The sequence below is a fragment of the Pseudorca crassidens genome, chromosome 2, assembly GCF_039906515.1.
Source record: "Pseudorca crassidens isolate mPseCra1 chromosome 2, mPseCra1.hap1, whole genome shotgun sequence".
NCBI classification, from domain to species: domain Eukaryota; kingdom Metazoa; phylum Chordata; class Mammalia; order Artiodactyla; family Delphinidae; genus Pseudorca; species Pseudorca crassidens.
The window spans coordinates 96,424,500-96,436,984 of NC_090297.1; the positions used below are offsets into that span (position 1 = coordinate 96,424,500).

The following is a 12,485-nucleotide window of genomic DNA, read 5'->3' on the forward strand; positions in this document are numbered from 1 at the left end:
CGTTCCATTTCCTTCTCCTGCCACAGAGAAGAAAGTGTTGTTCCAGGAATAGCCACCAGATGGCAGGAAAACCTTTCTCTCCAGGTCTTGGTCCACTTACCCATCTAGTCCAACTCCATCACTTATTCTTTTGTGGGCTAATTTATTCTTGAACAAACATTTATTAAGTATCCACCATGAACAAGCTCTGTGTCAGCTATGGATACACAAAGATAAATAAATCAGCAGCGCTCACTGTCCTGAGTTTGGGGAAGGGAACCCCTCCTCCCCCGCCCCCCCATCTTCAAATCTCCCCATATATCTCTTAAACAGGGAATGTCTTGGTGCTAAAAATATCACTCCTTGAAAATTAATTCAATTATTTGTTTACAGTAATGCTTTGGGTTGAAATGCCAGTGCTCCTGCCAGGAGGGACACATAGATCCACTAAAAAGCGATATCACAAATGCTTGGGTTTGAGGGAGTTATGGAGTCAGACTTCGCAAGTTCAAGTTCAAATGCCAGCTAGGCTTCCTGCTTCCTGAAAGACCTAGGGCAAGTTATTTAACCCCTCTGAACTTAAATTTCCTAGTCTGTAAGACAGGTATAACGAATGGATTGAATGAGATAATGCATGTTCCTGTGTATCAAGTTACTCCAAAGCTTAGTGGCCTGAAACAACCATTCTATTATATCTCATGATTTTGGGGGTGAGGAATTCAGGTATGGCTTGTCTGAGTGGCTCTTCTAGTGGCAGTTGAGGTCACTCAGTGGTATTCAACCGGCAGATGAGCTGGTCTGGAGGGTCCAAGGCAGCCTCGCTCACATTCATTCAAATGGCTGGCACCTCAGTGAGAACAGCTGGCAGCCTGGGCTCAGACTGTCCCCAGACGAGCATCTACAACTGGATTCCACAGCACAGTTCATCTCTGGGTGGCCAGACTTGTCTGTGATGGCTCAAGGTGCCCAGAGAGATCGATTCAAGAGATGGGAGATGGAAGCTGTCAATTTCTTAAGGCCTGGGCCTGGAAAATGGCATAGTGACACTTCTGCCATATTCTGTGGGTCACAGCATCTGGCCAGAGTTAATGGGAGGACATACAGATCCCGCTTGTTGATGGGAAAGGGGCCAAAGAATTTGTGGCTGCCCACGAAACAGGCCTATTCCAGGGTGCCAGAGATCTTCAGTCACTGGTGCCTGAGTGGGGCACAAACAGCTAAGTTCTGATGGGGAAGTGAATGGCTGAGCTTGGGCCCTGGGTATAGAGAGCAGACAGGGAGGAAGAGGAGGGCGTGAGGGGGGCATGGGAGACAACTTTTTTTTTTTTTTTTGCGGTACGCGGGCCTCTCTCTGTTGTGGCCTCTCCCGTTGCGGAGCACAGGCTCCGGACGCGCAGGCTCAGCGGCCATGGCTCACGGGCCCAGCCGCTCCATGGCATGTGGGATCTTCCTGGACCGGGGCACGAACCCTGTGTCCCCTGCATCGGCAGGCGGACTCTCAACCACTGCGCCACCAGGGAAGCCCCGGAGACAACTTCTTTTGACGCATGCTTGCCCGGGGCAGGTAGCATGAAGTAGGTTTGAATCATGACTCTATCAACAACCCTATGACCTGGGGCAAGTCCCTGAACCCTCTGAACCTCCACTTTCTATAGGGAGAATGACAATAACAACGCTTCCTTGCAGAGATGTTGGGAGGAAAAAATGAACTCTTTCTGGAAAACCTACTGGAATCCAGTATAGAATTCTTTCCAAACTGGAATATAATAGGTGCTCATTAAATATTAGTTTCCTTCCTTCTTGCAACTGGAGTAAGTCCATGGGGCCTGCTTCATTCTGGGGGCCCCATCACCCTTGCAGTGAGTCATTCTCCCAGAGCTAGTTTGAAAGCCTAAAACGCAAAGAAGCCAAGGAAGGAGGGGAGAGAAGGCACTGTTTTAAGGAAAGGGAGTATCAGAAGTGTGGGTGTCTCCCCAATCCCTCACACCATCATGCTCCCCCCAACAAACAGCCATAAACAGCTACACAGATTGAGCCAGCTCCAGCCACAGGGCCTTGGGCTAGAGGAGAAGGATTCTACAGACCATAGGGATACGGAGGCATTTTTAAAAAAGGCCCCAAATTCTTTAACACTTCAAGGGAATGGAGTCCATGCTCCTCCCCTGGAATCTGGGTGAGCAAAACCTTCCTTTGACCAACAGAGTATGGCAGAAATAATGCTATGTGACTTCTGAGGCTAGATTAGAATTGGTCATGCCACTTCCGTTGGGAGTTCTGGGGAAACCCAGCCACCATCTAAGAAGTACAACTACCCTGAGACTAGCCTGTGCCAGAGAGGCCGAGTGTTTGCAGGTGTACCACTGACAGCTTCAGCCAAGCTCCCAGCCAGCAGCCAGCGTTAACTGCCAGCCACATGCACACACCACGGTGAACATTCAGCCCAGCTGAGCTTCAGACGTCTGCAGCCCCGGCTGACATCTGCCTGCAGCTGCGTGAAGAACTCTAAGCAAGGACCGTCTGACAGCCCTTCCTAACTTCTGACCCATAAAATCATGAGCAAAATACAGCACTTGTTGGATTTATACCACGAAGTTCGGGTAACTTGTTTCATAGCGACAGTAACCGGAATATAAACCTTAGTGCATATCTGGCCCAGCCTCCTCGCAGAATAGTTGGAGAAACCGGCCCAGAGATGGGAAACTCAGAGCCTCATACACCACGGCGTTGGAGTCAAAGGGCTGGAAGCGATCTGAGCGTCAACCAAGCGGGGGCAAAATTGGGGTCAAAGACTGGGTTTCTCCCAATCCAGCGCACCCTCCAGTAGAGCAAGATGCTGACAGGGAGGGCTCCCACCTTCTCCCACCCTCATCCCACCCTCACCCCACTGCCTCATTAATTCCATGCATCAAGTATAAACCAAGTGTTCTGAGTGCCTAGGACTGTGCTAAGCACTGGGAATATACAAAGAAGGTCAGACAGGGATCTCTTGCCTCGTACTTTTACTGCCTTGTAGAAGCAGTAATAATCTGACTTGGCACGTCCTGTCACTGTCACACTCACCGGAGCCAGGCACACTGCTGCGTTTACTTACATGGGAAGAAACCCTGGGAAATGGGGAGAAGACCATGTGTGTCGCTCAACAACCACCCAATCATTATTAGGATTACTCCAAGCGAGCCACGGTGCCAGCTGTAGAGCAGAGCTCCACCCTGGGGCTCCCTGGGTCGGAGCTGGCTGGCTTCTGGCTCTGTCTGTTCTTCCCAGGGCTGACCCAAGCAGGGAAGAATCCCTGGGCTTCGTGAGTATCCAAGAGGAGCCAGACTTTGGTCTCCCTCTCCAGACAACTGCTTTCCTTTCCCTGGGACACCGCTGGAGGAGACCGGACCCATCAGGACTAATTAACCACTCTAATGGAATAAGCCAGTTTTGCTGGAATTTAGCCCAGGTGGGAGGAAGCTGTACTCTTCTAGATGGAGAAGCACTGAGTGTCAAGGAGTCTTGCCAGCTGGGCCCTGAGCTACCGTGTGTGCACGCGTGCTCTCACTCTCTGCACCTGGCCTGGGTCTCTATCTCAGCAGCCTTGAGCCAGGAGGGCTCTGGGAGTCCCCTTAGCTGCCCTGATCCTGTGATCCCATGAACACTGTGCTACATTCAGAGGCCATGTGGGCCCAATATCCTTCTTGACCCTTGGCCCAAGCCCAGGCCCAGCTCAGTCTCCCAGCACTCACTGCGGCTCCACAGGGCTGGAATCTGTCAAGGAGAATGTGCTTGTGAGCTGACAGTCAGGTCCCTTCTAGCCCTTTGACTCCAAGTCCATGGTTTATGGGGCTCTGAGTCCTGGCCAGTCCTGAGCTTGTAGCCTGTACCCTTCTGGTCATTTCCCTTTAAGAGTTGGGCCATCAAAGTCCATCTCTGGTGTTCCCCAAGAGCCCCAAATACACCTTCACGAGGATTTTCACAGCAACTCAGCCCTACCTTCGTCCCTTGTGCCGAGCCCTTCTAGCTGACCTCTGCAAGGCCCCGTGGGCTGTCCTCTGTGTCTGGGTTCTTCCCAGACCCCTCATGGGAAGGCTCTCAGCATTTGATTTGGAGACTGCAAGTCTCCACAGGCTGCCTCGGGGTGGGGGTGGGAGGCAGGATAAAGTGAAGTGATAAGCACATGGGAGGTTTCAGCCTCCTCTCACCCTCCCTGCTCTCTCTCCATGAGGGGAAAAGCTCTATCACCCTCTGCCCCAAAGATGATGACTGATAAAGCAATTCAATTAACCAGTCTGGGAAGCAGGGAAGGCTGGGAAAGGATGCTGGCTCCTTGACCCGGACCTGAGGGAAGAGGGTTTGGTTCTTGGCAGGAGCTGGAATACCAAAATGGGGAGGTGTGAGTATCAATGGCTAGGACTTTGCCTGGGCAGCCTTTGGGCCTGCTCCTAGGCCTGGAGCCCCTCAAAACAAGCAGAGTCCACAGAAGAAAAATGGAGAGGAAATTGGCTAGCTTCTGTCACCTCAAAGTGGCTGAGCCCCACACCAAGCTCCCAGTGGGCAAACAGGAAGGGTAAATGGCTTTGACGTCAGGCTCTCAAGCCTCCCACTGGCCAGATCAGCCTCAGCTCTCAGAGAGCGAGGGCCTCATATGAGGGGGCTCTAGAAAGGCTACAGGTGCTGGACAGAGCCCCCATCCGTTCCACTCTGGGATCAAACATTGCTCTCTTCCTTTTCTTTGCTATACCTTTATTCCTGTTGAGGACAACCCACTGTGACTGACACTTCAGCATGAACTGGCTCCCAGATGGATGTTCTTTCCAGACAGCTGGAAGAAACCTGGGCATCCAGAGGAGGAAAGTGGAGAAAAGGGAGAGAAGTTTGTGGAATTCGGAATTTCCAGCTGTGACTGCTTCGTGGTCTTGCTTAAGCCTGTTGGTCATCAAGATCTCGAAGGAAAGGAAAAGGGAGAGATCAGGCCAAGTCCCAGATGGGAAAGATACCTGAGGTCCTGGAATTGACCGGAAGCCTATCAGCCCCATTTTCTCCCAAGACGGCAGCCCAGTGAGGTCTGGAGCAGGGTCTCCTAGCACCACCAGGGGGCAGCACCCACCCATCCACAGTAGGTTGTCACATGGCAGTCTGGTGCGGGGGGCGGGGCGGGGGGGCTCTCTCCTTCCTGGGTTCTGAGCTTTTCGGAAATAGCAGGACCTCATACATACAGAATTGATGGAGACAAGCCCTATGAGGCCAGCTGCGGCATGCTGAATCCTCCAGAAAATTCCACAGAGGCCCAGGTAACAGGTTAGCCCAGAGCTCTAGGATAAAACCTTCAGCAAGTGGTGAGGTCTTCTCTGGAGGCCTCTGGCCTGGCTGAGTTCCCTTCTCCAGGAGCCGGGCAGTGTGCTGAGTCAGGGGCCTCCCACCCAGTGCACTTTCACCCCGCTGCCTCTCCCAGGCTGGGCCCTCTGTTTTCAGTGACTCTTCCTGGGTTCCCCTACTCTGACCCCAGCTTTCTGACCTCCTGATCAGGCCTCCTTTTTCTCTGGCAGTTTTCTCCCTCCACTTATCTCCCCACAGGCTTCTCACCATCTACAAACAGCACAGAGTGAAAGCACCAAGAGGGTGGAGATTTACCAGGGCAAGGTTGGAGGGGCTCTGTTTTGTTTGTTGATTTTCAGGGCCTGGAACAGCTTCTGGCACATAGTAGGTACTCAAGAAATATTTACTGAATGAACAAATGACTTAGGAGTGGGATGCTGGGATGGTATTTTTCACTTCTCCCACCCACCCCCACCAACCTCTCCCTTTTCTTGGAATGACTGAGTTCAGCCAGCCTGAAGAATGGAAAGTGGGGGAGAGACCCCAAGGGAGTGTGCCAGGACACAACCAGATGGGGCTTTAAAGCTATTCATTACAGTCAATTCTTTAATAACCGTGCTGTGGTTCTTCCTTCCTCACTCCAGCTTCTGGCCAGTCCTGGGTCTGCTCTTCCCAGTCACAAGTGGGAGATCTGTTTTCTACTGCAGCAAACTCAAAGCCAGCTAAACTCTGAAATGCAGACATCAGGCCCAAGGGGTAGGGAGACTGGACACAAAATGGGTACCAGCGAATGAGCGTTTCTGACTACAGGTCAGGACGCTATTTACCTCTTCTGCATGTTAGTACAGATCACAGATCATCATCATTATTTTGGTTTTCTGACTTCATTAATGACAAGATTTTGCTTATAAGAATTCCCCATATTTGTACTGGGCTTCTATTCTAACTTCTCCTCAGAGCACCCCCAAGCCCCTGTCTTGTTTCTCCCAATATAGCCAGGTACTGCCTGATCTGGAAAACAGATGATGCACAGGTGTCCAGGGAAGGTGTGTTAATCACCTTGCATTTCTGCTTTAAAATCCTTCTTACGGTGATCTGGACAGACATGGAGGCTTGCCTGAAACTGTAAAAAAAAAAATTTGTTTTTAATTAAAAACAAAGAGGATTAATTTAAAGATGTGGAAGAGGTCTGGACTTAAAAACAAATTAAAAAAATGAATCTGGACATTGCTCTTGGGATGAGGCCAATGAAGTCGGGCTAGTGCCTAATGTTTTGGGTACAGCAGCTTCTCAATCACTTAGCAAACAGGTTCTCAGAGGCAGGCACTGTGGGAGCTATTAAGGTGAAAAAGCAGTCCGGACTGGAAGAGCTCAGGGTCAGAGAGGGGAGATGAGACAAGAAAAGGGCAAAGTCAGCTTGCAGTGAGTGAAACAGTAGAACCAGGAGGTTGCTCCCTAATAGCAACCTATTAAGCCTATTAAGCCGTGGCTCCCTAATAAGGCACGGCTTTAACCTAATGATCTTTCAGGGCAACCTGCCCCACACCCATAACAGCGCCAAGGCTACGGTTTCCTTCCGCCCGCCTAAACCAGGAGATGCTTCTCTGCCCAAGGCCGCCGGGTCCCTTATTCCACCGCGGGGGCTTCGGTGACTGTGACAGAGGCCGCAAGCATAGAGACCACGGGGATCTTGGGCCCAGTTGGGGGCGGAGTCGTCAGGAGGCCCTAACACAGTGTCTGGGGGAGGAGGGGGCAGCCTCCTCCTAGCGACACTGTCTCTCCGCTCTTTCTTCCCCGGCCTCCAGTCAGCCACAATTAACCGGCAACAAAGCGATCAGCTTGGTGGGGACGAGGCAACAGGAGCTGCCAGAAGGGGCGGGAGCAGGTCAGAGGTCAGGGGTCGAGAGCGCTTAGGTGGCAGCCGGACTGCAGTGGGAGGAGCTCTGGGCTCGGGGGAGGCGGGGAGCCGGGCCGAAGGGGGCGGGAGGGGACGGCGGCGGAGGCGCGCAAGGCGTGCAGGCGGCGAGGGGGTTACGCGCCTGGCTTAGCTTGGCTCCGCTCGGCTCCGCGGAGGAAGGCAGAGCTCGGCCGCCGGGGCCCTGCAGCGAGCCGGGTCGGCCCCACGCCACGCCCCGCCCACTCCGCTCCGCGGAGGGCGCACCCGGGCGAGGCGGCGCCGGGAGGAAAAGGCGCCAGCAGAGAGCGGCGTCCGCTACCAACGCCGGAGGGAGACGGAGAGCGCCCAGAGCCGCAGCCCACCGGCGTGGAGGCAACCCCCGACCCTAGGCCACCTCTCGCCCGCCCCCTGCTGCGGGCCAAGGCCAGCGCCCCTCCCGGAGATGGGTAGACGCGTGGATGGCGTGGCTCTCAGCCCCGCCAGATCGCAGGAGCCAGGCGCCGGGGCGCTGCGCTGAGGCTCCCGCTTGTCGCAGCCCAGGAAGCCTGCAGGTGTCCTTGGCCACTCGGCCACCGCCCGGGAGACTCCTTCGCAGTGCCCAGAGCCCTGCTCCCGGGAGCTGCCCCGCCCCCAAGCTCGGCGCCGCGCAGGACGCCCCGTCCGAGGCCCCCCCGCCCCGGCACGGCCCCCGCAGCGCAGCGCCCAGCGCAGCGCAGCTCCCCGCCGCTGTCGAGCCGCGGACGCAGGACCAGAGGCTCGCTCCTGCGGGCGCGCTTGTTTTCCTTGTGCCGCCTCGCTCTGCGCAGCACCCGCCCGCCCGAACGCCGCGTTCCGCTCCGCCCCGCCCGCCATCCGTGCCCTGCGCTGGATTTATGAATGGGGGGAAGAGGCCACATGCCGCCGCCGCCGCCTTGTGTTGACCGCACGCAGCCCGGGCCCGCGGAGCTCCGGCTGCCGTGAGAGCGCCGGCCCAGCCCCGGCAGCCGCTTGGAGGACTTGTTGCTGCTGCGTTGCTTCCGCCGCCGCCGCCGCAGCTCCCGGGTCTCGGCGCGGACTGGGAGCCAGAGGGTGGCCCGTGTGAGTGTGAGCGCGCGCAGTGCGCCTGGACAGTGCGCTTCCCCGTCTGTTGGGGGGTGCAGGGGGGCGTGTCCCGGGCCCCGAGCGTCTGGGTGTCCAGTGCTAGCGGGGGAAGTGTGTGTGTGCTAGCCCTGACTCCCGGGCGCCTCGCTTGGGTCCTCGGCTCTCCTTTTCCCCTCCTGCCTCCCTCCCCGGCGCTGCCAGCCCAAACCGCAACCACCTGTGCCCGCGAGAAATCCAACTCCTCCCGCTCCGCGCCCCGGGGGGGAGGCAGGGGCAGGGCCACGCCGCAGAGGGGGCCGCCGCGGCCTCCTGCCTCCTCCTGGTCTCCTCCCCCTCCCCCGTCTGACGCTGCCTCCTCTGGAAGGGTGTTTGGAGGGCAGCGGCCGCCCCAAGCCGAAGCCCCGCAGCGCTTCTTATGATCAGCTCGGTGTGTGTCTCCTCCTACCGCGGGCGCAAGTCGGGGAACAAGCCTCCGTCCAAAACATGTCTGAAGGAGGAGATGGCCAAGGGCGAGGCGTCGGAGAAGATCATCATCAACGTGGGCGGCACGCGACATGAGACCTACCGCAGCACCCTGCGCACCCTACCGGGCACCCGCCTCGCCTGGCTGGCCGATCCCGACGGCGGAGGCCGGCCCGCGTCCGATGGCGGTGGTGCAGGCAGCAGCGGCGGCGGTGGCTGCGAGTTCTTCTTCGACCGGCACCCGGGCGTCTTTGCTTACGTGCTCAACTACTACCGCACGGGCAAGCTGCACTGCCCCGCCGACGTGTGCGGGCCTCTGTTTGAGGAGGAGCTCACCTTCTGGGGCATCGACGAGACCGACGTGGAGCCCTGCTGCTGGATGACCTACCGGCAGCACCGCGACGCCGAGGAGGCGCTCGACATCTTCGAGAGCCCAGACGGAGGCGGCGGGGGCGCGGGGCCCGGCGACGAGGCTGGCGACGATGAGCGGGAGCTGGCCCTGCAGCGCCTGGGGCCCCACGAGGGAGGTGCGGGCCCCGGCGCCGGGTCCGGGGGCTGCCGCGGCTGGCAGCCCCGCATGTGGGCGCTCTTCGAGGATCCCTACTCCTCCCGGGCGGCCAGGGTGAGTGGCAGGAGCCTGGGTCTTCTCTCGGACCGAGACTGGCCGACTTTTACCACCGCCTCTCTCCCCAATTCCCCTGCTTTCCATGGGCCCCCAGGGGAATCATCCTCGCCCCCAACGCTTCATCAGGAGATTGCACACTTTTGCGCTCCTGACTTACTACTTGGACCTAATCCCAGCTCCTGCTTTAAGGCATCCCCCTCCCAGCGAGTGGGGTGCTCTTAGCTGAGCTCTTCCACCCCCTTCTTCCTGCACAGGTGGCCTCTCTACATCTACCCCCAATTCCTCTGAAGGACAGAGTCCTGGAGAACTGGAGTGGGGCCTTGTGCTGGAGTCAGGCAGGATTTGGGGGAAAAAACTAGAGTGTAAGTGGCTACTGTGGCAGTTCCTTGTGTCCCATCTCGTTGAAATCCCCCCAGCAGCTCAGTGTGCTGGGAACTATGAGTTCTAGAGAAGGGGACACGGGTTTCAGCCTCTTCAGCCGTAACACGCAGAACTGGGACCAGAACCCAGGCCTCTCATCCGGGTTTGGGAGAGCCCTTCTTTTCCCCAGGAAGATAAGTCAAGATGCCTGCCCCACGCCACGCCCCTGAGGCTTCCTGGACACCTGGGTTATCCTGGCCTCTGCTGGGATGAGGGGAGAGTCAGACAGGAAGAGCCTAATGTTGCGGGCCCTTGGGGCTCCCGCGGCCAGTGGCCAGCCACAGGCTGCCTGGTGATGATCCCAGATTTGTTGCCGCTTCTTTCTTTCTACTGCAGCACAAACTGGCTTCCCAGAAAGCCCTGGTTCAGGTTACTGCTTGAAATAGGTGATGGGGATGGGGGCAGGGGGGAGAAGTGTAGGTTGATTTAGGCAAGATCTAGTCCCTTCCCACCATCCCCTCCCCAGGTCAATCCAGTTTCCTCTAACCCGCTTAGGTGGAAGCGGGTAGAGGGGAAGGTAGGCTTGGGCATCTAAAAAGAAAAAAACACCCATGAAGGATGGCTTTAGATTCTTTCAAAAAGAGACCCCTGGGGGTTGGTGTCTGATCTCATGGATGGCAGCCTGAAGCCTGGCTGGGGTCTGTCTGGGAGACAGGAAAGAGCTGCGTGATGTGTTGGTTCTGGGGACTGCCCCCTGCTGTGGAAGCTGGTAGTTTCCTCTGGCATCCCAAGTCGTCATGTTAGTGAGTCTCAGGGCCCTGCCGCACTCCCCAGCACCTCCTGTGCTGGGCCTCAACCCAGTCATGGCAGAAAAAGTTACACTCCCCTCACTCCCCCAGGGGAGGGCAGGAGATTGGGAAACGGGGCTGCAGGGAGGGGCTCGGCTGGCATAAATGCTCTACCAGGGCACATGCATCTCCTGCGTGGAAGAGGAGGGAGGAGCAGAGGGCTCAGTGGCTGAGGCGTACCATCCCAGGGCAGCCGCTGGAAGGTAGGGACCTTTTTCTGGGACCGAGAGCCAAGCTAGGGTGCTGCTTTTGTTTGCCTGGCTGGCTGTGAGTCCCATGGGCTTCGCATGCAGTCCTCTAACCCTGCTAAGTGTTCGCGCTCGGCTGTGTGCAGGAGGGCAGAGACAAGTGCAGATCCTTCAGGCTCTTTCGAAGTTGGGGGTGGGGGAGGAGAAGGCAGATTTAGCTTGATGGAGTGGGGTAAAGGGGGCAAGCCAGGGAGGCAGGAATGAGATGAGGTGGTTAGAGGCCCTATTTCCGAGCATTCTGGGGCCTCTGAGGACTTTTCACCTGCTCAGGTTCCTCCCCCTTTGATTCCAAGGGACTGTACCATCAGTGAGTTTATTTTCTCCTCAACTCACCGCAGAGTGGTCCAGCCGGGGCTCTCTGAGTAAGCTCAGAGCCTGGTTAGCCCCTGGAAATCCTCCAGGAGCCCAAGATACTTGGCCCTTTGGATGTGGAATCACAGCAGCCAGGGCAATCCAGTTGAGGTCAGAAGTTTGGGGCTGGGTTGGGTAAATTCTTCCCACTTAACGAAGAAACCAGGATTCAGGGGTGTTAAGTGTCGTCACAGATCCTTAACTAATAAATAACAGAGCCGGCAAATCACCCCAAGTAGCCTGCCGTCTGGTTGTTAATACTGGTGTGCACAGCCATATGGAGCTTTGGTGGCACTCGTGCCAGAAGGGGCTTGCCTCCTGCTGAGAGGCACAGGCAAAGGCAAGCCTTCGGCTGTTCCTGGGACATACAGGGGAGAATACAAAAGTTTAAAAAATTCATTGATAAACAACCACCATTTATTTAGCGCACCATGCAGGTACTTTGCGTTAATCTCTAATCCTCCCAGTAAACTTACAGCGGAGGTATTATCCCCATTTAATAGACTGAGGCTGTGAGAGGGTAAACAACTTGCCTGAGGTCACACAGCTAGAGAGCTGTGGGCTGTGACTCAAAGCCAGGGCTCCCTCGCTACCCAGCCCTTGCTCCTCGGGTGATAACATGTTCTTGCCACTGAAGGCTGCTGTTTTTTGAGGTGGATCGTTCGTTACTCTGGTCTGGGAGGTGGCCTGAGGTTTTGTACCTCCCGTGGATGACATCAGAAAACCAGGGGCAGTTGGGGACATCAGAAGGGACACTTACTCGGTTACGCCTCCAGGCCTGAGGGTCTGAGGTGCTGGGGTTCTGGGGCTATGCCCGCCCTGCTCTGTTTACGCCAGGCCAATAATACCCCCTGCCCCTGTGCTGTCCCCTGGGTCTGTGCACATACCTTCCCTCCCTCGGCCTCCTCCCTCTGCCTCCCTGGAGGAAGAGGGAGGGGCCTGCAGCACTGCAGTGGGCTTGGGGCGCTCACCGAGGGCCAGTAAGGGCAGAGGAGCGGGGCGCTGCCCCGGGCATCTCTTTGCATACAGCAGCTGGTGATTTGAGTAGTGCGTTATGACAGGAACAAAACAGATACAAACGGAAAGTGAATTGAGCTGATTATGGGAGCCTGTTGCCTAGCTACCGGCCTGGCCCGCAGAGCCATTCCTGTTCAGGCAGGCTCCAGCCTGGGTGCTCACCCTGCTCCCTTCACAGCGGCTGGGTCCACGGACAGCTGCTGCTGTGGTTCTGTTCCCATGGCCTGACCTGGGAGCAAGCACAGGAGGCAGGCTGGTCCTGTCCCCCTCTGCCCGCTGCCCGTGGTCCCAGGCAGAGGGAGGGCTCAGCAATGGCGAGG

At 56.7% G+C, this 12,485-nt stretch overlaps 1 protein-coding gene across 6 annotated transcripts in view; it reads left to right on the forward strand.

Moving 5' to 3' along the window:
* Window positions 1–7,295: 7,295 nt before the first annotated feature.
* KCNC4 (potassium voltage-gated channel subfamily C member 4) overlaps window positions 7,296–12,485 on the forward strand; it is a 41,596-nt gene continuing 36,406 nt past the window's right edge. For all 6 annotated transcript variants that reach the window (XM_067727201.1, XM_067727198.1, XM_067727203.1 and 3 more), the window contains exon 1: window positions 7,296–9,338. In XM_067727201.1, coding sequence (XP_067583302.1) covers window positions 8,670–9,338 — 669 coding nt within the window. In that variant the 5' untranslated portion in view covers window positions 7,296–8,669. The remainder of the gene's footprint in view (window positions 9,339–12,485) is intronic.